Source organism: Staurois parvus, unplaced genomic scaffold (genome assembly GCF_062004578.1).
Source record: "Staurois parvus isolate SC_StPar_1 unplaced genomic scaffold, SC_StPar_1.0 ptg000106l, whole genome shotgun sequence".
NCBI classification, from domain to species: domain Eukaryota; kingdom Metazoa; phylum Chordata; class Amphibia; order Anura; family Ranidae; genus Staurois; species Staurois parvus.
In genome coordinates this window covers 3,175,015-3,202,542 of record NW_028317902.1, presented here as the reverse complement: position 1 = coordinate 3,202,542, position 27,528 = coordinate 3,175,015, and the positions used below count along the sequence as shown (strand labels likewise).

The 27,528-nt window shown below is 44.2% G+C and overlaps 1 protein-coding gene across 3 annotated transcripts in view; it reads left to right on the top strand.

Annotated features, from left to right (window-relative positions):
* Positions 1–8,257: 8,257 nt before the first annotated feature.
* CEP350 (centrosomal protein 350) overlaps positions 8,258–27,528 on the top strand; it is a 118,238-nt gene continuing 98,967 nt past the window's right edge. For all 3 annotated transcript variants that reach the window (XM_089671487.1, XM_089671486.1, XM_089671485.1), the window contains exons 1-3: positions 8,258–8,319; positions 23,687–23,769; positions 24,165–24,208. In XM_089671487.1, the coding sequence (XP_089527613.1) occupies positions 23,691–23,769; positions 24,165–24,208 (123 nt within the window). In that variant the 5' untranslated portion in view covers positions 8,258–8,319; positions 23,687–23,690. The remainder of the gene's footprint in view (positions 8,320–23,686; positions 23,770–24,164; positions 24,209–27,528) is intronic.

Here is a 27,528-nt window from a genome sequence, read left to right as displayed (position 1 = left end):
ACTGGAGCAAGAGGGGGCTCTTGGCCTGGAACTCAGGGAGCCATACCTGAGGGAGTTTGCTTTGTACAAGAAAGGAAAAGGTTTGCACACTGTATTGGTTTTGTCGGTGACAGGGAGAAGCCCTTCGCCGGTGAGATAGGAATCTCTTCTGTTTAGTCATTGCTTGGATGGCGAAGATTTATTTTTTGTTTACTTTGCATGCAACCCATATATTATATATATATATATATATATATATATATATAAAAACACACACTTTTTCTGGCACTTTTTGTTCCTTAGAAAAAAAAAGTGTGTGAATACATACACACATATCCCCAATTTAAAGCCTAACTCCGGGCTGGAAAAAAAAAAAGGAAATATATATATATATATATATATATATATATATACATACATACATACACACACACACACACACACACATATATATATATATATATACATACACACATACACACACACACTCACTTGACTAATGTATAAATCACACAGAGGTCAGTTTACAAGGCCTGCACACCAGGACAAAGGGTGACAGTTAATGTCAGCCGAGTCCCATGAGATTTGAAAAAAAAAAATTTAAATGGCTAAAAATAGCATAGCACCCACCTGAGCAGAACCAAACCCACCGATTTTAGATGTTTACCAGAAATAAAAAAATATTATAAATGATTCTGACTTACCTGTTCCCAGGTGCACAAGGCACAGAAAGATGAGCACTTTTACCAAGAGGCTCATTTTTTGCAGTTTATCACAAAGATAACGAATTGTTGTAAAACGATGAATAAAGTCTCTGGAAATCCCTTTGTACATAACCAATGAAATGTAACAAAGAAATCAGGAGACAAATGTGAAAGGAATCTCAGAGCTAATCGCAGAGCTGCGCTTCACTGCTGAGTCCAAACACAAATGACACTGACCCCTGCTGGCAGCTACTTATACCACCTGCAGCCTCACTGTGACCTCTGGGTGGGCGGGGCTAACGGAAGCTTCAGCCAATCAGGCCTGACTTGCTGATCACTGATTGGCTGACAAGATTTGAATTGAGAGCACTAGACAAAGGAAGTCAAACAGAGATCTGTGATGGATCAGCAGCTAGTTTGACCTTAAAGAATCCAGTAGGTGCAGCTCAGCGATCTGCAGCAGAAGGATAAACAACCTTTTTTTTGCCAATTGACTAATGTATAAATCACACAGAGGTCAGTTTACAAGGCCTGCACACCAGGACAAAGGGTGACAGTTAATGTCAGCCGAGTCCCATGAGATTTGAAAAAAAAAAAAAATTTAAATGGCTAAAAATAGCATTGTGTGGCCACCCACCTGAGCAGAACCAAATCCCCCGATTTTAGATGTTTACCAGAAAAAAAAAATATTATAAATGATTCTTTGACTTACCTGTTCCCAGGTGCACAAGGCACAGAAAGATGATCACTTTTACCAAGAGGCTCATTTTTTGCGGTTTATCACAAAGATAACGAATTGTTGTAAAACGATGAATAAAGTCTCTGGAAATCCCTTTGTACATAAACATATGAAATGTAACAAAGAAATCAGGAGACAAATGTGAAAGGAATCTCAGAGCTAATCGCAGAGCTGCGTTCACTGCTGAGTCCAAACACAAATGACACTGACCCCTGCTGGTAGCTATTTATACCACCTGCAGCCTCACTGTGACCTCTGGGTGGGCGGGGCTAACGGAAGCTTCAGCCAATCAGGCCTGACTTGCTGATCACTGATTGGCTGACAAGATTTGAATTGAGAGCACTAGACAAAGGATGTCAAACAGAGATCTGTGATGGATCAGCAGCTAGTTTGACCTTAAAGAATCCAGTAGGTGCAACTCAGCGATCTGCAGCAGAAGGATAAACAACCTTTTTTTTGCCAATTGACTAATGTATAAATCACACAGAGGTCAGTTTACAAGGCCTGCACACCAGGACAAAGGGTGACAGTTAATGTCAGCCGAGTCCCATGAGATTTGAAAAAAAAAAAAAAATTTAAATGGCTAAAAATAGCATTGTGTGGCCACCCACCTGAGCAGAACCAAACCCCCCGATTTTAGATGTTTACCAGAAAAAAAAAATATTATAAATGATTCTTTGACTTACCTGTTCGCAGGTGCACAAGGCACAGAAAGATGATCACTTTTACCAAGAGGCTCATTTTTTGCGGTTTATCACAAAGATAACGAATTGTTGTAAAACGATGAATAAAGTCTCTGGAAATCCCTTTGTACATAAACATATGAAATGTAACAAAGAAATCAGGAGACAAATGTGAAAGGAATCTCAGAGCTAATCGCAGAGCTGCGTTCACTGCTGAGTCCAAACACAAATGACACTGACCCCTGCTGGTAGCTATTTATACCACCTGCAGCCTCACTGTGACCTCTGGGTGGGCGGGGCTAACGGAAGCCTCAGCCAATCAGGCCTGACTTGCTGATCACCGATTGGCTGACAAGATTTGAATTGAGAGTACTAGACAAAGAAAGTCAAACGGATCTGTGATGGATCAGCAGCTAGTTTGATCTTAAAGAATCCAGTAGGTGCAACTCAGCGATCTGCAGCAGAAGGAAAAACCTTTTTCTTTTTTTTTTTGCCAATTGGCTGTGATTTATAAATCACGCCAGGTATTTTAATTGATTTTTTTTTCAATGGAGCAATGTGAGCGCTCCCTAAATGGTGATGATAAAAACAAAACACACACAAAAAAACACATTTTAATAAAGTTTAATATTCAATATTTTATTTACAAAATCCAATGCGTCTGTTTTGGCGGTTCTCCTCTTCTTGGCCTGGTTCACACCTATGCTTTTGCTCTTTCTGCAGTGCATTTTGCGTTTATGATGCGTTTTTATTAATTTTTCTTGTTAAAGGGGAGATGTTTTTATTGTTGGGCAGATTAAAAAAAAATACGAAACGCATCAAAAACACATTACAAGCCTGTCCATTGAGGTCTATTGAACCAAAAACACACCAAAAAAAGTCCCTGCCAATTCCAAAATGCAGTGGCTGAAAAAAAAAAATTGCATAGATGTGAATGTGACCCATAGGGAATCATGTAAAGGCGCGCTTCACACCTTTGCAGTTTGTGTTTGATCCGTTTCTGCTGTGATTTTTGCGGTGCGTCTTGTTTTTCATGTGTTTTGTGGTTTTTACGCATTTTTTTTTTAGCCAGTTTGTTGGGCAGATTAAAAACACAAAATGCGTCAAGAATGCGCTACATGCTTTTTCTGCAGCCTCTCCATTGAAGTCTATTGAACAAAAAAACACCATTTTGCTTTTTAAAAAAGTCCATGAAAATCCCCCCCAAAACAACGCATAAATGTGAACGCGTCCCATGGGAACCCATGTTAAATGGACTGTAGTGCAAAATAAAAAGCACTGAAAGAAAGCCATGCCCTAAGGCTAGGTTCACACCTATGCAGGCTGCGGCGGATGCGTTTTTAATGATGAATTTTGCGACACGGGTTACGTTTTTTGCATTTCCAGTTTTTTTGGATGTGTTAGTATTGCTGGGGTCTGTTGTTGTGCAGGAAACACACCAAAAACGCATGTATGTGTGCCTTTCCAGCATTTCCACTAAAGTCTATGGAGCCAAAAACAAATTCTGCTGCAGGCACAGACGTCCCTGACTCTTTAAAAAAAAAAAAAAACGCACCGGTTGAAAACTTAGATATGTGAACTTGACCCATAGGGATTCATGTTAAGGCCCGGTTCACACCTAGGCAGTTTTCTTTTGATCCATTTCTGAGGTGATTTCTGTGGTACGTTTTGTGTTTTTCATTTTTTTAATGTGTTTTGCGGTTTTTATGCTTCTTTTTCTGGCCAGTTTGTTGTTGGGTGGATTAAAAACCAAAATGCATCAAAAATGTGCTACATGCTTTGTCTTCAGCGTCTGCATTGAAGTCTATTGAACAAATAAAACGCACTGTTTTGCTTTTTAAGAGTCCGTAACCCTTTCCAAAAATGCAGCGGCTGAAAAAAAGCACAGATAGGAAACCATGTTAAATGGACTGCAGTGCGTTTCTGCAAAATGCACCAAAAAAGGCACAGCTGTGAACCAGGCCTAAATGGACCGTAGTGCGTTTCTACAAATCCTAAATACGCACATCTGTGAACCAGGCCTAAATGGACCGTAGTGCGTTTCTACAAATCCTAAATACGCACATCTGTGAACCAGGCCTAAATGGACCGCAGTGCGTTTCTGCAAATCCTGAATACGCACAGCTGTGAACCAGGCCTAAATGGACTGTAGTGCGTTTCTACAAATCCTGAATACGCACAGCTGTGAACCAGGCCTTAATGGACCGTAGTGCGTTTCTACAAATCCTGAATACGCACAGCTGTGAACCAGGCCTAAATGGACTAATGCATTTCTACAAATCCTGAAAATGCAGAGGTGTGAACCAGCCCTAAGTGGACTGTAATGCGTTTCTACAAGTCCTGAAAACGCATAGGTGTGAACCAGGCCTAAATGGACCGCAGTGCGTTTCTACAAATTCTGAAAATGCACAGGTGTGAACCAGGCCTAAATGGACCGTAGTGCGTTTCTACAAATCCTGAAAATGCACAGGTGTGAACCAGGCCTAAATGGACAGTAATGCGTTTCTACCATTCCTGAAAACGCACAGGTGTGAGCCAGGCTTAAGTGGACTGTAGTGCGTTTCTACAAATCCTGAAAACGCACAAGTGTGAACCTAGCCTTAGGACCAGTCTACACCATGCCCACGTATGAATTGCACAGGAATGCGCTGTGCGTTCCTGTGTGATTCACATGTGGTTGAGTGCGGTGCGATTTCAGCCCATTCATTTACTTTGAGCTACTTTTGGAAATGCACTGCCACTGGATCACATGGTACAAAAGCACCAGGCGACCCGCTGCAGGCAAATGCACTGCGTTTGGGGTGTCCTTACCTTCTTATTGACACCCGCTGCAGATCGCAGACAGAGTGTGTTCCTGTGCAAGCATGGTGTAAACCAACCGGCCCCATTCACCCATGCGTTTGTTTTTTGCACAGGGCAGCCTGTTTATTTAAATAAGCAGCCCTACATGCAACAAATGCACCAAAGTGGCTCCCGTACTGTTTTTGGGCAGTGGGCGTGTCTTCTAGCTGCGTTTGGGGTGACCTTAAGTAACACTAGTGCATTTTTCATGTGTTTCGGCGTGCATTCCCGGAACGCACAAGTGTGTGAATGGGGCACAAGGCTGCCCATAGATGGGTCTTGCCAGTTGACTGATACAATAAAAATGGAAGGGATTCCCCCAGTCATACAATGGAGATGGATGGAGGAATTCGCCTGCTATGCCATTGTAATCTGACTCCTTTGTCAAATGCCCTCTGAAAAGTGATCCATATTGGATTGCTTTTCTGAGGGAAATGCTTGTATGAATTGGCCCTAACAATTTGCGCCCAGGGTCGGTGGTTCTGGTTACATACAAAGCGGACGCAGCGAACGGTACAGGTGTATGTGGCCAGTCACAGAGAGCGCAGGATTTATCCCCCGCAGGCCTGATGTATGGCTGCAGCACTAAGACCCGCACTTAGTAGGCCTCAACCGCTCCTCAGCTGTAAAGTGACCCTGGGAGAGGATTTATCCTCCTCAGGCCTGATGTATGGCTGCAGCACTACAACCTGCACTTAGTAGGCCTCAACCCCTCCTCAGCTGTAAAGTGACCCTGGGAGATGTGTTATAACACTGAACACCAAATCTGTGACTTTAATAACGAAAATCAGAATCTTCCTCAGAGCTCTGCCACAACCAAGATGGCGCCTGTTCACCGACCCCCTCCTCACAGCCAAAGGCTGACTCCTCATGGGGGGGTAGTGTAATTGATTGGGGGTGGGGCAGTGTCATGACATAGTGGGGGCAGTGACATGGGAGAGTACAGTGTCAGTGAGTGACATGGGGGAGGACAGTGTCAGTGACATGGGGGGGAGAGCAGTGTCAGTGACTTTGGGGCGGAGCACAGTGTCAGTGACATGGGGGGGTAGTGCCATTGATTGGGGGGGGCAGTGTCAGTGACATAATGGGGGCAGTGACATGGGGGAGCAGTGTCAGTGACATGGGGAGGACAGTGTCAGTGACGTGGGGGAAGACAGTGTCAGTGACATAGAGAGTGGAGGGTCATTGACTGGGGGGGGGGCAGTGACAATGGGGGGTGGTAGTGTCAGTGACGTGGGAGGGCAGTGTCAGTGACATGGGAGGAGGACAGTGTCAGTGACATGGGAGGAGGACAGTGTCAGTGACATGGGAGGAGGACAGTGTCAGTGACATGGGAGGGCAGTGTCAGTGATGTGGGGGAAGGCAGTGTCAGTGACATAGGGAGGGGAGGGTCAGTTACATAGTGGGGGCAGTGACATGGGGGAGTGTCAGTGTCAGTGATGTGGGGGGCAGGGGCGGACTGACCATTCAAGCACTCAGGCACTGCCTGAGGTCAGTAGGGGTCCCATGAAATGCACCTAATATCTTTTTTATAGGCTTTTTGGGTGTGCTTTGATTTGAGCAAGGACACAGGCCCCATGATCCCCATGAATTGTCCATCCGCCCCTGGTGGGGGGGTAGTAGAGAAAAAACAAAGAGGGTGCACCGACCTAGTGCATTATCTTAAAAAATGATTTATTAAATGATAAAAGTAGGTATTGTACTCACAAAATGACAAAACAGTCAAAGGCACATCATATAGGAACAGCTCGGTCCAATCTGCAGTAAGTGCGTTCGTGATGGGATCTCAGGACCTCCAACAGACTGTCGCGTTTCAATGACTTGCCTCTTCCTCAGAGCTAACGTGGGGGGACAGTGTCAGTGACATAGGGGGGACAGTCAGTGACATGGGGAGGGGCAGTGTCAGTGACATGGAGGGGGGACAGTGTCAGGGATATGGGGGGAGGACAGTCAGTGACTTGGGGGGAGGACAGTGTCAGCGACATGGGGGGAGGACCAGGGGCGGACTGACCATTTGGAAACTCAGGCACTGCCTGAGGGCCCGGGGTCAGTAGGGGGCCCCATGAGATGCCCCTGGTACCTTTTTCATAGGCTTTTTTTTAGTTTGGAGAAGGACACAGGGGCCCCATGATCCCCTATTGCCCAGGGGCCCCATGAGTTGTCAGTCCGCCCCTGGGGAGGACAGTCAGTGACATAGGGAGGGCAGCGTCAGAGACATGGGGAGGGGCAGTGTCAGTGACATGGGGGGGAGGGCAGTGTCAGTGACATGGGGGGGAGGGCAGTGTCAGCGACATGGGGGGAGGGCAATGGCAGCAACATGGGGGGGACAGTGTTATGGGGGTAGGACAGTCAGTGACATGGGGGGGAGGGCAGTGTCAGTGATATATGGGGGGGGGGCAATGGCAGCAACATGGGGGGGAGAGTGTCAGTGATATGGGGGGAGGACAGTCAGTGACATGGGGGGGAGGGCAGTGTCAGCTACATGGGGGGGGGGGGGCAATGGCAGCGACATGAGAGGGACAGTGTCAGTGATATGGGGGGGAGGACAGTCAGTGACACGGGGGGGGGGCAATGGCAGCGACATGGGGGAACAGTGTCAGTGATATGTGGGGAGAACATTCAATGACATGGGGGGGGGGGCACAGTGTCAGTGACATAGGGGAGGACAGTCAGTGACATTGGGGGTGGGCAGTGTCACTAACACTGCCCCCCCTCCCCCATGTTACTGACACTGTGCCCCCCATACCACTGATACTGTGCCCCCCTCCCCCATATATAACTGACACTTTCCTGCCCGATGTCGCCGTAGAGAATTTGGCCTGTAAAGGGTTAATAATTCTGTCTCTGTCCCCCGCCGATCCTGTGTCCTGCAGCCGACCACTCGGCATGTAAGGGGTTAGTTTCAGGTACATGTTCGGCTGCAGTAGTTCGGTGATCGGCTTGTCGTGCTTTAATCCAGCACATGCGCAGTTACTTCAGAGATAACGATTTTCAGGTCATACTCATTTTGCCGCTACGCCGACAAGCTCCTGAATAGTACATCTCGTCTTCTTCCCTACATTGCTTTCACAGTCTCAGCAATGTACGAGCCGCCCAGCCAATCATCGTGCAGTGGGGAGTGGTCTGAGTGACAGTCATAACATAACCGCAATGGAACGCAATTGGAGGGGGGGCAGCACTCTCGCGAGATTTCCCCTTCTCTGCCTCCCGCTCTCACTGGCGCTGTTCGAACGTCTGTTGCTGTGCTTTGCCAGCTTTCCCTCCCTGCCAACCAATGGGAAGCAGCGCTCCGCCCCGGAAGCGGAAGTAGTCTTGTATCTGGGAGAGCAGAGGATGGAAGAGGGTCTGGGACGCTTGTGGAGCGGGGTATGAGGTCAGTGGTTTTACTGTAATGTACAGGCTGTATGTGGGTCACTGAAGCCCCGTATTGTGCGCTTGTCCACTCCAGGAGGAGCGCTGCTGCACTCAGGCCCTTACAGAGGGGCCCTATCCTTCTGTGTGTACAGAGCCTGGAGGGGGACTAGAACTCCCAGCACACCTTGCTGGTCTGGGTTAGAAGTCAGGAAACCCCGGGGATAGGGCAGTCTGTAAACTCATTGGCCGTCATGGACCATTTGTAGTTTGGTGCCCCCTCCCCTGACTTCTCCATCAAGATCAATAACACAACCATCAGTCCCTCCCCCATGCCAGGGTACTAGGTGTAATCCTAGACTCCCATCTGTCCTTCCAGCCCCAAATCCAATCGCTGTCCAAATCTTGTAGACTTCACCTCCGCAACATCTCCAAGATACGCCCGTTCCTAACCCCGGAAACCACTAAGCAACTTATTCACTCCCTTGTTATATCTCGCCTTGACTATTGTAACTCCCTCCTCATTGGCCTACCTCATCGCAGGCTATCCCCCCTCCAGTCTATCATGAATGCTGCTGTCAGACTCATCCACCTTACTAACCATTTCAAATATGCCATACCTCTCTGCCAATCCCTCCACTGGCTTTCCAATGCCCAATGAATAAAATTCATAACATTAACAATAACATATAAAGCCATGTATAACTCTGCCCCAAATTACATCACCAATCCTGTCTCCAAATATCACCCAAACTGTACTCTCCTCCTGCTCTCTAGCTTCCTTGTCTCCTCCTCCAATGCTTATCTCGAGGACTTCTCTAGAGCTTCCCCCATCCTCTAGAACTCTCTACCCTAATCTATCCATCTATAGCCTACTCTGCCCACTTCTAGGCGATCACTGAAAACCTCTCTGAAATCTATTTAGGGAAGCCTATCCTACCTTCAGCTAATAACAGAATCTTCTATTCCTCCTATCAGTTCATCCTCCACAGTTCTTACCTTTTGTACCACCAGCCCCTCCCTCCCTCTATAGCCTACTCTGCCCACTTCTAGGCGATCATTGACAACCTCTCTGAAATCTCTTCAGGGAAGCCTATCCTACCTTCAGCTAATAACAGAATCTATTATTCCTCCTATCATTTAATCCCCCACAGTTATTACCTTTTGTACCACCAGCCCCTCCCTCTTAGATTGTAAGCTCCAAGGAGCAGGGCCCTCTTAACCCTCTTGTATTGAACTGTATTGTTGCTGTATTGTCTCCCTTCATATTGTAAAGCGCTGAGCAAACTGTTGGTGCTATATAAATCCTGTATAATAGTAATATGGCTCAGGTCTAGCGTTGGTCATACATTCAGAAATTTTGAAATATTTCTTCAGCCTTCAATAAAGGCCAAATCCCGGTCTATGTTTACATCCCAGCAGGTGTTGAAAAGAAAGCAGCCCAATATTCACTGCCTGTCTGGTTTTGTAAAGAAAGCAGCTCGATATTCACTGCCTGTCTGGTTTTGTAATGAATGCAGTCCGATATTCACTGCCTGTCTGGTTTTGTAATGAATGCAGTCCGATATTCACTGCCTGTCTGGTTTTGTAATGAATGCAGTCCGATATTCACTGCCTGTCCGGCATTGTAAAGAAAGCAGCCCGATATTCACTGCCTGTCCGGCGTTGTAAAGAAAGCAGCCCGATATTCACTGCCTGTCCGGCGTTGTCTCTGCAGTGTGCGCGGTTCAACGCAAGATGTCCTTAGTCGTTCAAGATGGGGGACTGAGGATGTACTGTGTGTGTAGGGTATCATGGACCCGTCCCCTGCAGGGGTGTCACTGTGATGCCCTGCATTTACAGTGTAATGCAGTTGTTCCCAGCTTCAGTGCTCATGTACCCCCAACAGGCCATGCTTTGAGCGTTTCCTTACAGCTCCTTCTGTCATTTTTTCAGAATGCATTTGACAAGCAGTGTTGAGACAATGTTTCTTTTCATTGCCTGCTTTAACCATAAAAGGATGAACCACAGGATGGTTTCAGTGCGACTCCATACACTGAAATGGGTCATGTTCTGCTGTGGTACCCCCCACAGAACGCTGCATGCAGTTTAATTTTTGCCACGGCATGTGTACATCCCTGAGTGGCTGCATGCCCTTCATTAGATACGCAGGGAGGAGGTGGTAAAATTGTAACTTAAAGCTGTAGTAAAGCTAGAAGGGAAAAAAAAAACATTTCCTCCTGCAAGGCAAAGACATGATGTGCTAGTATGCATCACATATTCATTGGCACAGAGCTCTGATGGAACAGAACGGGTATGCCATTCCTTCAGAGCACATGTGCTGGTGGTGTCACCGGCTGCAGCTCTGTAGAATATCTCCTAAATGATGCCTGTTTAGAAGATATTAATTTTATCTACAGCTAAGCTTTATTATCAGGTTTACCTGTAGGTAAAAATAAAAAATATAGAGCTTACTGCCATTCCAGGATACAAATATCTAATCTTAAAACTCCCTTCTAACACCTATTCTAGCTAGCCTGTGAAAGAAAGATCTGTATACCTGCTTATTCTCACTGCCACTGTGGTCTGGTCACGTGATCAGTTCCCCCTCCCACCGCAGCTGCTCCAGGGGAGAGGTGTGAGTGCCGAAAACAGTTTTCTCATAGTAAGCCTCTAGGTGACACCTCCACTCAGGCATTCTAGTTGACGTTGAAATGCTTTCTGCTCTCCACTGTAGCCAGCGCTTGCAGACACAGGGGTAATCACATGACTGGAGCAGCCTGAGAATAGGTAAGGACATGCATCTTTCTTCTACAGGTGTTAGAAGGGAGGTGGGAGCAGTTATACGGTTAGATAGTTTTATTCCACTTTAACCTCCTGCTTTTACTGCTCACTGGCCACCTGTGTGGGTGAGCCTTTAGATAAAATAGCTGTCATAAATACCAAGTTATTTACAGTAATTTAAATTACCTGTGCTAGGTGAAGGAAATCCTGAAAACATGAACTGTTGGGGGTACTTGAAGATTGAGGTTACAAACCACAGGTGTACAGCGGCACTGGTGTCATCTCATCAGCTGTATTCTCTGCATCATTGAGGGCTCCCCATCCCTGGTGAAGAGGTGTAGAGGATCCTGTGTTGGCATGTGGCTGAGCTGTGTCCACATTCAAAACGTTTGATTTTGTTAGACCCTTGCCTGTTTTATTTTTCCTGTCTCTACCCTGTTTGGAAGATTTTTTTTCCTCGCTTTGTCAGACCCCCCCATACCGAAGAAGAAATACTTTTATCCAGTTGTCAGTGGGACAGGTGTCCTTGTTAGAAGATTTCCCCTTCTGGGATAGCTGGAACATTTGGAGTTTTTTTTGCGCATAGTGGTGTATTTATAAGAAAAAAAAATTCATATATTTGTCCAACAAAATGGCATGTACATTCATTCTTTGTGAACTAACCAACTCTTGTAAGAAATAGATAAAATTGAATGCTCTTAGGCTATTTTCTCTTCTGGTCAAGTGTATTTGAAATAATGGACTGTAGTAAGGATAGGTTTATGCATAAGGAACTGAGTGACTATCGCATTATGGTCACTAGGTGAAGCTGAGGATCATAGAAAATGAATTCAACTTAATAAGAAGAGATACAATGTAACGGTTGCTACTATGGGATTACTGTTTATTTGGTTTCCTCCAGTGTGCTTTAGAATTGTTACGTTTTATCATTATTTACTATATAACTGGACTAAGTGGTACTTTTTTCATAGCTTCCTTTTTTTTATAGCTTCCTTGCATTTAGTTTTAACATGATTGCACCTGGGACATTGAAAACTGATAGAAGGCTTTCGATATTGCCAAGCGTATGGCAAACATACGGATCAGTTCCTCCATTCCAGGAGTGCCCAGCCTTTTGAAGAGCGAGGGCAACTTGGTAATGAGTGGAGCGGGCGTATGACAGATCCATGTCCAATCTGCATATGCAGAGTGGAGACAGACACATCCCACTCTTCTCTATGGGCCCTCCGATCCACCCTGATGGAAGGGGACAGATCCCTTTATGGTTTTTTTTTTATTTTTTAGTAGATTGGATTGGAGGTAGGTGGATGTAAATGGACACAAGTTTGTATAGAGGTGAATGGAAGGTCCGTTTGGGTCCACCTGAAAAACAAGCAGGTGGACCCAATTGGACCAATTGTGTGAAAGTGGCCTAAAGCTGCTTTCACTCTGCTGCACTACGGTTTATTTTTATTTATTTCAGGTACTTATAGCGCCGTCAATTTACGCAGTGCTTTACATACATATTGTACATTCTCATCAGTCCCTAACCCTCAAGGGGTGTATAAGCTATGGTCCCTAACTCACATTCATACATACACATACTAGGGCCAATTTAGACAGGATCCAATTAAACTACCAGTATGTCTTTGGAGTGTGGGAGGAAACCCACGCAGGCACAGGGAGAACATGCAAACTCCAGGCAGGAGGTGCCGTGGCGGTTTGCCCGCACTGCGAGTACAGAGCAGTGCACCTGTGGGTTAGCTGCACTTTGCCATAGACTTCTATTATATCCTATTACTGGTGCACCGAAATGAAAATTCATAATAGTGTCCGAAAACCAAAATGTTTGCATATCTGGATATGGGGAGGCTCAAATTTTAATTTTTGTTTTTTTGTTTTTTACTTTAATGTGTGTTATTTAAATTTTTTTTGACATTATTTTATTGCTATCACATAGGGGACCAATAGTCCTCTATGTGATAGTATATGAGTGACAGGTCCTCTTTGTAGGGGGAAGGGGTGGGGGGGGCAATGTGTTCAAGATGGGGGCAGGAGAGGTACAGTGAGGGAGCAGTTTATATACTCAGCCAACCTCACTTGCTGCTGCTATATGTCAATGCTTTTAAATTTTAAATTTTTAAAAAATGTTTTTCCTTCACTATAGGTCTAGTGACATTAGCCAGTAACCCCACCCCTTTGTTTCCTTTGCTCCTCTCCGGCATTTAAACAGCCGCGCACTGCGCTGCACCTGCGGATCAATTTGAAAGCAGCCAAGTAACCACTACAGAACAGATATGCCCATATGTACACTGATTTTAAATATATACCACCCTTATTAAGTCTCCCAGTCAGGTATCGCTGGCTGTTGCTGTTCCAGGTGGAGCACATTTGGTGTCACTCTGCCTGTGACAGGAGCCAGCGCTATACAGGAAGCATAGACTTTTACAGCTTAACTTCTCAGCCGCTTGCTTCCTTTACCACCAGTTCCATTCACAACACCAATGCTCTGGGATGGTCAGTCAGCAACCTGTGATCTGGGCTTGCTGGCCTGCCATCCCAGAGCAGGAAGTCAAGGTCCACAAAAGGGGGCTCCACAGGCCACCAGTTGGACACCCCTGCATCAACCTGTCTGCTGAGAGTACTTACATTTTGTACATCTGCTTTAGTGTGCTCATAATCTGTCCATTTTTTTAGATGTGAAATGTGTATATCTTAAGTTCTAATCCGCGGTTGGCCAGGATGTAGAAACATCTTTTTTTTTTTTTTTTCTTTATTAGAGAACTTCACTTTTTCTCTCATTTTTATTTATTTATTTTTTTAAATCCCCACTCACCTTTTTCACTTGGTCGTTCTTGATAAACATACTCGAATGCCCTACAAATCCAGTGTTGCTCTGCAGTAACCTGCAATTTCACTACAACTCACCTGGTCCTGCATAACTATCTTGCTCTGTTATGGCATCTGGGAGCTGCCTGCCTTGGGTTCCTAAAGGCTGCCCCCTGAAGATGCGCATACGCTGCAGTGTGTCCAGAGGGGGCCTGCTGTAAGAAACCGGAAGAGATAACTGATCCCCTGATGATGCTCCATGGTGCATACACTGTAAATTACCCCCAAGGCCTATGGGACTGCATAATGTGAGTATCCCAGGAGGCTGCAGGTAGCTGAGGCATGCCATTCTCACTTCAGTGAAAATTTTGGAAGAGTGGGGAGGTTTAAAAAAAAAAAAAAAAAAAAATCATTATCAATAATAAATATGCAAATGTGTGTGTGTGTGTGTGTGTGGTATATGAGTAAAATGATGGAAATTGGGTGAGGAGGATTAAGGTCTGCTTTAAAGACATTTTAGAAGCCAGTAAATAAATAAAAATATCCTTAATACCAAATGAAGGTTTAATACTTTTCTGTTATTCCACAAATTCCCCATTTTACCTGTATACCTGTTTCATATTCTAAAGTGTCAGTCACTTGAAAACAATCCTAATGGCAGTCTCCTGTAGTAGAAGGGGTATTATACTATTCTCACTAGTGGCCCATTATTCTTACATTCCTTCTGCTCCAGGGCTGAAATTTTAGTTGCCTGCGTTTCCAGCCATGTGCTGTGGTTCCATTCTCCAACCCCTAAATCACTAGAGGACACACAGCATAGGATAGAGCCACAGTGCATGGCAGGTGGACACTGCACAGAATAGAACCACAGGGCATGACAGGGGGACACACAGCACAGGATAGAACCCCAGTGCATGGCAGGGAGACGCACAGGATAGAACCCCAGTGCATGGCAGGGAGACGCACAGGATAGAACCCCAGTGCATGGCAGGGAGACGCACAGGATAGAACCCCAGTGCATGGCAGGGAGACGCACAGGATAGAACCCCAGTGCATGGCAGGGAGACGCACAGGATAGAACCCCAGTGCATGGCAGGGAGACGCACAGGATAGAACCCCAGTGCATGGCAGGGAGACGCACAGGATAGAACCCCAGTGCATGGCAGGGAGACGCACAGGATAGAACCCCAGTGCATGGCAGGGAGACGCACAGGATAGAACCCCAGTGCATGGCAGGGAGACGCACAGGATAGAACCCCAGTGCATGGCAGGGAGACGCACAGGATAGAACCCCAGTGCATGGCAGGGAGACGCACAGGATAGAACCCCAGTGCATGGCAGGGAGACGCACAGGATAGAACCCCAGTGCATGGCAGGGAGACGCACAGGATAGAACCCCAGTGCATGGCAGTGAGACACAGCACAGGATAGAACCCCAGTGCATGGCAGTGAGACACAGCACAGGATAGAACCCCAGTGCATGGCAGTGAGACACAGCACAGGATAGAACCACAGTGCATGGCAGTGAGACACAGCACAGGATAGAACCCCAGTGCATGGCAGGGAGACACACAGGATAGAACCCCAGTGCATGGCAGGGAGACACACAGGATAGAACCCCAGTGCATGGCAGGGAGACGCAGCACAGGATAGAACCCCAGTGCATGGCAGGGAGACACACAGGATAGAACCCCAGTGCATGGCAGTGAGACACAGCACAGGATAGAACCCCAGTGCATGGCAGGGAGACGCACAGGATAGAACCCCAGTGCATGGCAGGGAGACGCAGCACAGGATAGAACCACAGTGCATGGCAGGGGGACACACAGCACAGGATAGAACCACAGTGCATGGCAGGGAGACACACCACAGGATAGAACCACAGTGCATGGCAGGGAGACACACCACAGGATAGAACCACAGTGCATGGCAGGGGGACACACACCACAGGATAGAACCACAGTGCATGGCAGGGGGACACACAGCACAGGATAGAACCACAGTGCATGGCAGGGGGACACACAGCACAGGATAGAACCACAGTGCATGGCAGGGGGACACACAGCACAGGATAGAACCACAGTGCATGGCAGGGGGACACACAGCACAGGATAGAACCACAGTGCATGGCAGGGAGACGCACAGGATAGAACCACAGTGCATGGCAGGGGGACACACAGCACAGGATAGAACCACAGTGCATGGCAGGGAGACGCACAGGATAGAACCACAGTGCATGGCAGGGAGACGCACAGCACAGGATAGAACCACGGTGCATGGTAGGGGGACACACAGCACAGGATAGAACCACAGTGCATGGTAGGGGGACACACAGCACAGGATAGAACCACAGTGCATGGCAGGGGGACACACAGCACAGGATAGAACCACGGTGCATGGTAGGGGGACACACAGCACAGGATAGAACCACGGTGCATGGCAGGGGGACACACAGCACAGGATAGAAGCTTTTAGTAACAGTAGCGTTTAACAGCAGGAAAAAAAAACAAGGCCAGTGCATTCAGGACCAGCAGCGTGTTGGCAGAAAAAACACTTGACGTGTCTAAACGCATGTTAATGCTAGGCGGATTTAGCGCTTCAGCGTTAATTCATTTCAATGACCAGAATAAATTATTAGTCTGGCCAATTAAATGAATTAACGCCCAAGCGTTTGATGCCTGTAAATGCGCCTAAAAGCTTGTAAAAGCGTTAAACGCTTTTTTTCGACCATCAGGCATTTTTTTTTTTTTCTTTTGCCAAAACACTGCTGCCAAGAGGAGGAATGTTTTTTTAAAATGCCCTGTGTGCATGAGGACCTATGCAGAGGTCATAGCTGTGTTTTCCATGTGGTGGGGAGATTCAAGTCTCAGCTTTGGTGGCCAGCCTGGAAATGGTAGAATCTGGAATTGTCTGCTTCTGCCATTCTCACAGAGCCTATATTAGACTGATACTAGAAGGCTGTGCTCTGTTATTCACAAATCTAGTTGCTGGTTGAGAATTCTGGGACTGTAGGCCTTCATTGCTTAGCTCTTCTTCTAAATAAACTGAGCTCCTTGCCTGCCTGCTGTGCTGTCTCTCTTGGCTTGATGCTTGAAGTCACTGACCCAGAGCAAGCAGGCAGATAAGGACTTCTCACTGTCCTGGCCTGCAGTCTGTATGCTTGTTCTGGATCAATGACAGTTCTTTCTTGGTATGACTATACATAATGCATATAGACTGTCTTTTTTTCATCAAGATATTCCTTAATGTGGAAGAACAAAGTTGCTCCAGTTTTCACAGCGCTGGTGTTTCTTGCTAAAAAGCTGTCAATAGCTTTTACACTTAGAGCAGAAATTCACTTTTGCAGTACGGTGCACTTTGGTGACACACTAAAGCAATGCATCTTTGACACACACGGTTTGTAGAGCACCAGAGCGCATTCAAAATGAATAGGTTGCCTTTAAAGGATAAGTTCACCTTTCATAACCGGTTACATGTTACACCTGTATTCAGAGTGTAAAGTGTTAAGAACAGACCGACCCCCGCTCCTCCCTGATCCCCATTGTGACAGCTAGCAGGGAATTTTCTCCTCCCCATTAGCTGTAACAAAGAAAAACCATGCCCCGCCCTGCCGTGTCATTCAATCACAGTGTTCTGTGAATGAATGAACTACAATTACCTACAGCCTTTGCAGCTGTCAGCTTGTAGTTCTTGATGAACTACCACAGCATTTTGGAGCACCGTGGTAGTTCATTGATTCTTCCTGTCAGTATATCTGCTCGCTGGTACATCCCGTATGGGCAAACCGATATACTGACAGGTCTGCAGGAGACCTGAATAGCTCCAGTGATCTGTAAAGCACAGCACCAGTGATCAGCAGATCGCTGGTGCTGTGCTTTACAGGCTCCAGAAGCAAAGAATAATAAATGCACTTTCTTTTTTTTACCTGCAAAAAAATTTACATTTATTATTTTGTGTAAAAAGGTGAACTTATCCTTCAAAATGAAAGTCCACTATGTGTGGGGTTGTTTATATCAGTCTTTATAAAGTCCTATAAAATAGACTGTACTTTTTTTGTCCCTTACGTTTTATTGGTGCTCAACTCGGCTAATCCTGCCAGTTCCCTTTTGGCTCATGTTTCAAACTGACCACACCAAGCCAGGAAGCAGATGTACACTGCTGGGCATGCTTATATCTCCTGTATTCAGTATTATGGCCACAACTCCTCCCATCCTTGCCAGTATTGAATGACCGCGGCTCACAGCTTGAATCTTGCGGTCAAAACACCAGCTGCCCGCTGTGTGTTAAGTAGGTTACAGAAGGGAAAGTTATTTTCCCACTGTGCGCCAGTAAACCTGCCTGCATCCCAGACAGGACACCACTATAGTGGAAAGGGACCTCAGTAAGGCTGTGCAGTCACGTTACCACTGAATCAGACTTGGGGCTCATTCACACTTGACTTTATTTCTAACTCTTGCCAAATGCCCCTATAGCGTTAGACAGGCGCTAGGGAAGCTTTTTTAACGCTCCCCAAACGCCCTATGTGCAGTTTTGAGGCAGTTGATAGGAGTTTACCAAGCGTTAAAACCGCACCACAAATGCCTATAATGAAGTTAAATGGTATTAACGCTCCACAACCGCACCGCAAACACCTGCCAGTCGTTTGTGGAGCGGCACCATAGACTTGAATGGGAGGCTTCAATTCCTCCTGACTTGACACAAGGGGGTTTATTTACTAAAGCTGGAGAGTCCAAAATCAGACTCCCTTCTGCATAGAAACCAATCAGCTTCCAGGTTTCATTGCCAAAGCTTCATTGAACAAGCTGAGGTTAGAAGCTGATTGGTTTCTATGCAGAAGGGAGTCTGATTTTGGACTCTCCAGCTTTAGCAAATAAACCCCAAGGTGTCAGTTTTGCCAGGACGCTAACGCTCTGCAATTTGCAGAATTTTCAAATTAAAGTGAAAGTCCAGCTTATTCCTAACTAAGCTTAAAGGATAAGTACAGCCTGAGCTCATTTTGCTTTACTTCTGTGGATCACAGGACTGCAGTTAATTCTGCACTCCTGTGACCCATCCGCTAAAGTCCACTGAGGTTACACAGCCAGTCCAGGTTGGGGAAAGATCCCGACTTTAAAGTCAGGATCCTCCCAGATCTCTGGACCGGCAGCTGGCTCAGCCTCTCAGTGATTCGCTGAGAGCAGAGAGCGGTATGATTTCTGGGGAAAAAAAAAACCTCCCCTTTTTAATCTTGCTCCCACCCCTCTTCTTAACCCTATTCTATCTATTCTTGTTCATCAAATATCAATGGATAGCTTTCACTGTAGATGCAATCACATGTTTCTGTGGAACTGTATGAATTTTAGGCACTGTTTTTTAATTAGTTAGGAATAACTTTAAAATGTTTGTTAGAAAACTGGCACATGTGTATTAGAATTGAACTAAAATATATCATTTTTAGAGTAAGGGAGAGTTATAACCTCTTTTTTTTTGTTATGTGTCCCATGGGAGAGATTTCCCTTCACTTCCTGTCCCATAGCCAAAACTGGAAGTGAAAGAAAATCCCTCCAAAGTGAGTACTTCCTTGGTTCTGTCACCAGAATTAGTGTCTCCATTGGAAGATTTCCCCTCTATTCCTATTCTGGTGACAACCCAATTTTCTTTCACTTTCTGAACTGGTGATAAAGATAAACAGGACAAGTAAAGAGGGTGAATCTCCCTAAAGGGGCACACCCAGCACTAAAAGCTTAACAGGCTTTCTAGTTCCTCTCCAGTCTATTCCCCCTGACTGACAGCCTCATTTGTGCACGTTTCCCGATGAGACTGTGTAAAGGGGGGGCCATTCTCTGCACCCACTTCTCAGATTACACTTGGCTGTCCTGTTAGTGCTGTGCAGTGTGTGAGTTCATATCCTCGCCCCTGGCTTTTTGAAGTTCAGAGATACTGTGTACAATGTATGTTTTAGGAGATTGTATAGGGGAGCGGGTGCAGATAAACAGGTACAACTTATGTAGGAGGTTTGGTGTCATCTCTGTATCTCCTGAGGTTAGTCATTCAGTGTGTGTATGTCATGATTTACAACCACATTATTTGCGTCTAATACATCTTGGTGGGAGATTTGTGCCTGAACAAGAATTGTTGAAATTCTGTTAGGGAACTCCTGTCAGTGTATTTAAATCAAATCCCAAGAGAAGGGGATCACAGGGGATCACAGGTAGCGGTAGCAACTGTTTGAATTGTGTAGCAAAAGGAGCATGGCTTTCCTTTCTCTCCAGCAGGAGGAAGATCTTCCTGAACCTAGCCTTTCATGAAGTAGCTTGTATTCTTACATTGAGAAATGTACAATTTATAGTTAGTCGCTTAGATCCAATTATTTTAAGGCTCCACTCGTATTGCTTACCTTGTACTAAAAGGCATATTGGCCAGTATCTGCATAGCTTGCCACTGCATCTTACTTGCAGCCATGAAGAAGCCTGTAGGGTATCGGTGTTTGTAGTAGAGTGGCTTTTTTTTTTTTAATTGAAACTAAAACCTAGATTTGCAGATGGTAAACATGGAACAGAAAGAACAAAACAATGAAAACCTATCATCATAGGTTTTTTTTGGAAACATGACTCCTATTGCTCTCCATAATAATGGACAATTCCACTCAATAGCCATCTATTTCTTTTTCATGACCAGCCCTACTATGAATGATTATAGGAATGTAATTGTGAGTTCTTACACCTACTCGGCTTCTGAAAACTCCCATCTGCTACACCCAGATTTCTTTCATCACAGGCTTTTTGACAGTGCCCAATGCTTGTATGTAATTTTAATTGCTCATGTTATTCATATTATGGTTATTAAATCCCAATTGAATCTTCAGTTAAAAGGTGTTGCAGTGTAATTTATTTAGAGAGCAGCTTCAGCCTGAGCAATAATCCTGTCCCCTGCTAGCATGCTGCAGAGAAGGACCTGTGCTTTCTATGTGGAAGCATTGGTCTACCTGCAGTGGTCCACCACACCTGCAGAGTCAAAGCTAGACCTTTCCAAGCAGCTTGAGCTTTGCTGATTGGGAAAGGATGTTAATAGAAAATGTGACTGATGGATGGCTGCATACGCATGTTGATGAAATGGCCTTAGACGTTCTTTAACAACTTGCTGCCCTGCCACTGCACATTGACCGAGGCAGCAGGTCCAGGCAGTCACAAATATATACATGATTCTGCCTCTTCCAGGTTAGGAGCTTGCAGCACGCCCCTCCTGTGACCGCTTTGTCCACTGGACACAGCAGATTAGCGTTACCAGTAACTGGGTATCATGCGTTCGTTATGATTGGTCATAGCGTTCACATAATGACGATGTAGACTACCTGTCATGAATGGCTTTCCATTCATGAACAGCTTGCTTACTGTTATCTGTGATTGGTTCACAGCAGTCACATGGTACCTGGTTACCTGTACTATGTGATTAGCTGTAGCCAATCTCAGATCACATCCATAAGTACGCTGTTCATGAACAGGAAACCTATTCATAACAGCTAAATCTATTGCTTGTGCAGTGATGATCACCATATAGGCAATGACGGTGAAAAAAAAATCCCTGCTCACCTCCCCACCCCAGAGTAGTAACGTGTCACTATGGTGACACTGAGCTACTCTGATAACCGGATGTAAAAAAAAATTACTGTCTGCTTTTTTGTGTAGTGTTGCATGACCGCACAATGGTCAGTTTAAATGAGCACAGTGCTGAATAGCAAAAAATGCTCTGGTCATGAAGGGCATAAAGCCTTCCAGAGGGCAAGTGGTTAAGACACTAGAGAGCAGCCGGATGTACAGGCACACAATCCAACTGTACTCAGGAACCTGAGTCTCCAGGTATGTTTGTAAATACTGAAAAAATAAAAAACTTGCGCCACAGAAAAAAAAATATATAATAGAATCAAATTCTAAATGCTGGTGCTCATGAAAGGAAAAAACTAAATATTAACACTCCACAGCGCAAAAAAAAATATAAATGTGTAAAAAGTCCAAACAAAAAGTCCCAAAAACATATAAGAATGTGCTTCAATCCCTAAAACAGTGCTCAATGTTTGTAAATATGGATGCTTGGTTGGCCATTTTTTTTGGCTCTGCAAAGTAGAAAGGAGGTACTTCAGACGATTACTGTTACTAGCTCGGCCTGGAAAAGCTATATTGAGTGTACAGGGTATCCTCTTCTGTCCTTTTGCAGTTTTCCTCTGTTATGCCTCAAGCTGGAATTATCGGTGAATACCTCACAGACATGAGACCTTTACCTGATTTGTCAAGAAAAGATATGGCAGATCATTGGATAATAAAAGCTCTGACCTGTTTTATGTGGTGCAGAAATAGCACCAGGAATGGTTTTACAGCTTTTAAACATACTGTTGCATAGGAAAATCTTCCACAGGGGACACTTGTTCCATTGACTATTGTCAGATGGATTTTTCTGTCCTCTTGCAGAGATTGTCTTCAGGACAGGAAGTGAGAGGAAATATCCCAGTGGGAACAGTTACTGCAATGCAACCTGACCATTTAAAACCCTTTAAACAAGCTAGAAAACACTTTTGACTTGAGTTCGACTTTAAAGTGGTATTAAATCCAAAAACAAAGCTTCATTATATTGCAGCTTACCAATTCTTAGTTCTTCTGCAAATGTAGCAGTTTAGAGGATTGAGACAAACCATTTACCACTGGTTCACACTGGATCTGGCATGGAAATTGTGAAACTTCTCTTGAAGTCGCACGATTTCAAAGTCGGATGGTGGTGTGACTTCTTGGACATTTGTGCAACTTCATGCACAGATGTTTATGAAAGTCGCACCCCAAATCGGCAAAAGTAGTACAGGAAGTACTTTTCTAATTGGTGTGACTCCGACAAAGTCGTTTATCTCCTAAACCTTATTTAAACACTGGTTTGGTTTAATGTATTTATATTTTATCAGGACAAGTAGATTGGGACCCTGATTTAGTCCCTTTTTGACAAGTAAGTTTTTTTTTTTTTTGTTTTTTTTTGTTTAAATTTCACACCCATTTGTGCCCTCCCTGCTCCTTCATCCAGAGTGGGGGCACTCTAATACAGGTGTGTTATTGGCCAGATCACCAGGTGAAAACAGAGGGGGGGAAAAAAGCCTAAAAAAAAAAGAAAACGAAGACAGCCACCACACCTAATGATTGGAAAGCTGCAATATATTAAATTTCTGGTTATAGGTTTAACATCACTTAAAGTGGACATGTACCAGAAATAAACATGACTTCAAGAAGATTTTATACACGATTATGTCCAACAAGCTGTGTGTCACCTCCTGGACTTGGCTATTTACATGTGTTCTGATTGCTGATACTGCAGCTTGTTGGACTTATTAAAAAGCACTTTTTTTTTTTTTTTGCTGCAATTCTATCTGGTTGCTAAAAATGTTGGAGGCTTGAAAGAGCTCAATGAAAATGTGACATAAAGATACCTGCAGATGATAACTTGGCAGACTACTCAACCTGCTGCCATCCAGCCAAAACCTAACAGCTGTTTTATATAAATATATCCTCTCTTTAATTCTAATACCAGTCAACACTAGAAGGCCAGAGCTCTCTATAAAGACTAATGCATGTAACACATTTGCTGGGCACTGTCCCTCATTAAATCGCTAGTATCTGGGAGCCTTCATTTGATCCACGTCCCTGGCAGCTGTTGGAGAAAGCCTCCAGCACTGTGGATCTTATGACAGCTTGGCCTGCACTGAGCATTTTGAAGGAGGGGGTAAAGGGTAGCTGGGTGCGAAGCTGAACACTCTTGCTTTCTGAAGTTTAGTCATTTCTCTGCACGGTTTCTTTTGTTAATTATAGATGAATGGCTGAGAGGAGTTTATGGAGGACAGGAAAATATTGCAAGGACCCTACACATCTGCAGCCTCAGGAGACTATTCAAGGTACCGATAACACTTGTTACTGTCTGTTTTGTCCCTGCGTATGCAGTTTTGTGTTTCTACTTATAGGTGTGCAGCACACTGTCCAGATCTCCTAGCCAGGAAAAGTAGAAATAAACTATCTGAGCTTGCACTGTAGTTTTTGCTGGGAAATTGGGTTGCATCAGATTGACAGATTGGGATTGTTGTAAATCCTGTTTATAAGCAGAAAAATGACCATGTCCCAGAAAGCCTTGTATAAACCTTGTACCAAATCACCACTCTTTTCTGTATATCATGCAACACTTTCTAATTCACAGCTGTAGAAGGCTAGCAAAACTAATTTTAAAGGGGCTGCATGTATGTGGAATGTCATATTAATACGAAGCATTGGAGTAATATTGCTTCTCTTTTTGCAGAGATCAGCAAAGCATGGAAGGAGATCTCTAATGCCAAAGCTGCTGTGAGTATTCTGTATAAGTATTCTCTCTGTAAGAGAGATTCTGCTTTTTAAATATTAAATTTTAAACGTTACAGTCTTAAGGTCTACACCTTCATAAACGAACCTAGCTAATTCTTCTACTAGCTTATCGAAATGTCATCCTGGCAAAGAGGAATGATGGAAAAGGCTTTGTGTTCTATTTTAAAATGTCGTTTCTCTGCCCCATTCAGACTTGTGTGTAGCGCTACCCCTGCAGGGGCTGCTTGATCATGCTTGTTCTCAGTGGTTGCCCTGACTTTACAAGCCTCCTGACACTTCTGTGTCTCTGGGTTCAGACATATTTCAGTAGTATGTGAAAATGGCATATAATCCACGCTGGTCAGTAAAGCACATTCTGCCATGAACTATATTCTGATACTAAGAATGTAAGGAACATGCGTGTAAAAGTGCCGTGCTAATTAACAAAATTAAATAAATTGTGAACAAATTATAACAAACGAAAAACGACCACTGTGATGTGATTAAATCAGTCCCAGTGCCAAAAAGCACTCGAAATATCCTTAAATCCAATCGTGTCTCCAGTGACTAAAAGGTAATCAAGTGTATACAAATACACTAAGTGTCACCCCAGTGCTCAAGGGAGGCTTACCAGATGAATTTGACCATCATATTATAGAATGGTCAAATTAGGCCCAAGCATACTCAAATGCAAACTGCTGCAGTCTCCTCCAAACCTCCAACCGTTTAGCAAACAACATTTCTGCACTCCAAATGGATAACCGTATTAGGCATATAGAGGGCAGATGCATGTAACCGAGAAGCTTCCCATAGTGTAAAATCCTTAGCAAGTTTTGTTTCAACCAAAGTAATGCACTTACATTAAAAAATCCAATACAGCACTGTGTAAGGACAAGAAAACTGCGTGTACCACTGCAGAGTCTTGCAGCAGTAGGCCAGCAATCTGTTGCGTGTTTGGGCTGGACCACAAAATTTTCTTCAGAAATCAGCAACATTTCTGTGCTTCAGGAACAGATGATTCTGATGGCAAGGGGTGCTGTGACATAAGAGCAGCTGCACCAAAGGTACAATTACACTTTAATTCTTCATAATAACCACAAGGAATATTATCAATGAATGTATCTATCGCAACATGTTGCTGTTCTGGGCATTAATACTGAAAATTTATAGATGGGCAACTCTTATCTTCATATTGATTAGTGGTTCCAAATTAATAACTACTGCAGAAGGGTACAAACACAGAAAAGATACTCAGCATATTTCCAACTAACTGTTCTGTTTATTCTGCGTATTTTTAAGTTTTTGGGGGGTTTTTTTGTTTGCTTTTTTTTATACACATGATTATGTAGGTATCACATTAATATTAATAACAACGTAGGCAGCGTCAGCTAGTCCCTGGGCCACGCCTACACAGTTGGTAATGTGTGGATCCGCCTCACGCTGACTCAAGCATGGCAGTAACCTATACACCACCTCCGCTACACTACCTAAGACTACCGCGCTGAGCCTTAACAGCCACAGGGTCATCTACTCTAACCCGGCGGGGTTTTTGGAGGCTGTCACAGTCTGCTTACTTGAGTGAGATTTAATGCCGTCATATTGTCTGCCAACCATGTGAAGATCGCTGCATCGTCACTAGATGCCCATAACGCTTGGAGTGGTGAGAGCCTGCGGGCACGGTTTATGCAGCACCTGCCGTTTCAATGCTACTAGTTCTACACCTCTTGTATGGTTTAAACTTACTTCAACTCTAATGACATTAACAACTATTACACTGACTCTGGAAGCCATTACTCCCTATGCATCTGTGACTAAGCTGGGCTGGCTATATTTGGCTGTATTGGCTAATCGGCCTCCAATCCTCATCATCATTAAGCTGTGAGCTTTTCATTCAAACTGAACATTAGTGACACTGACAACTATTGAACTGGTTTCGGATGCCACTATTCTCCATGTATCTGTGAATAAGCTGGGCCAGTCCTTTTTGGCTGTATTGGCTAATCGGCCTCCAATCCTCATCATCATTAAGCTGTGTGCATTTCTAAACCGCCTATATTGAAGCATCTTCACTGTGAACAACAGGGATATATTTCCATAGTGGCACCGATTGGCACTTGTATGGCCCTATATTCATACTGGTTTCTCATTCAAATCCCCTTTCATGTAAATGCAACTTAATGTGTTGTTAATTTTATGAAGGCCTTGGTTTGTTTGGTGAGTCCCATTTCCCAGAGCTCAGTTACCTGCCTATGTGGCTGAATACAGGTGTTTCCAATGTATGAGACTATGGATTGAATTGACTCATCAACTTTGCTCATTTAAGAAGGAGGGTAATTGTATAACGTATTTGTTATTGTGTGTGGCCCGGGTCATTTTAAGGTAAAAACGTTATACCTCATTTTAATGTGAATGGAGGATCTGTTGGCCTAATAAGTCTATTACCTTTTTGTGAAATCAATAAAGCTGTTTGTTTTATTTATACCGCTGTTGGTTTTCTTTTAAAACCTCTTTCTTGAGGGGTTCTTCTTGATCCCCCAATATTTTATTTCACTTTGCTTTGGTTTTTGAGGACCCCACCATGTTACAGTAAGGTTAGTCGGTGATTACAATAGCAACCACTTTTTGGCTCCCTGGTTAGGGAAAGGTATTATATAATATTTTTTTTAATATTATTATTTGATTATTCAATAACCTTAATATTACAATTGTACTTTTATGGTAACAAGGGGTGTTGCATAGGCAAGGTAATTTCTAATCAGGACTTGAAGGAATGCAAACATGTAATAAAAACATTATTAGTGTTGTGAGCACAATGAGTGCAGTGTACAATACATAGGCAAAGCATTCAAAATACAATTTTAGACAGAATTTACAAATTTATTTTACACTGCTTAATGATTCAGGGGCTCTTGCAGTATATAAAGGCTGTACAACAGACCCAGTTGATTGGCACAATGTAAATTCTAAGTGGTTGTGTTAAATCAAAGGTAATGGTGATTGTGATATTTGTAATTTTTTTTTAGCTATGGTTAGGACTGAAAAATAATTTCCTAAATTATGCTTTTTTTATGCTTTTTGTTTAGTTAGCTAAGTTTAAAATTGTTTGTAATAATGTTTTGTATTCTGCATTTGAATCAGCAGATGGAGCTTTAGGCTACTTTTTTAAATGTTTCCAATTTAATTGCTTACATTGCCTGCAGCATATGTGCAAAGCATTGTACACCCTGGCTCAGATGCCTAGAATGTAGCCAGGTGTCAGCCATGATGTAATTATCGCATGCTTATGCTGGAGTTATATCAAGTGTGGCCACTCAGTCCCAGAA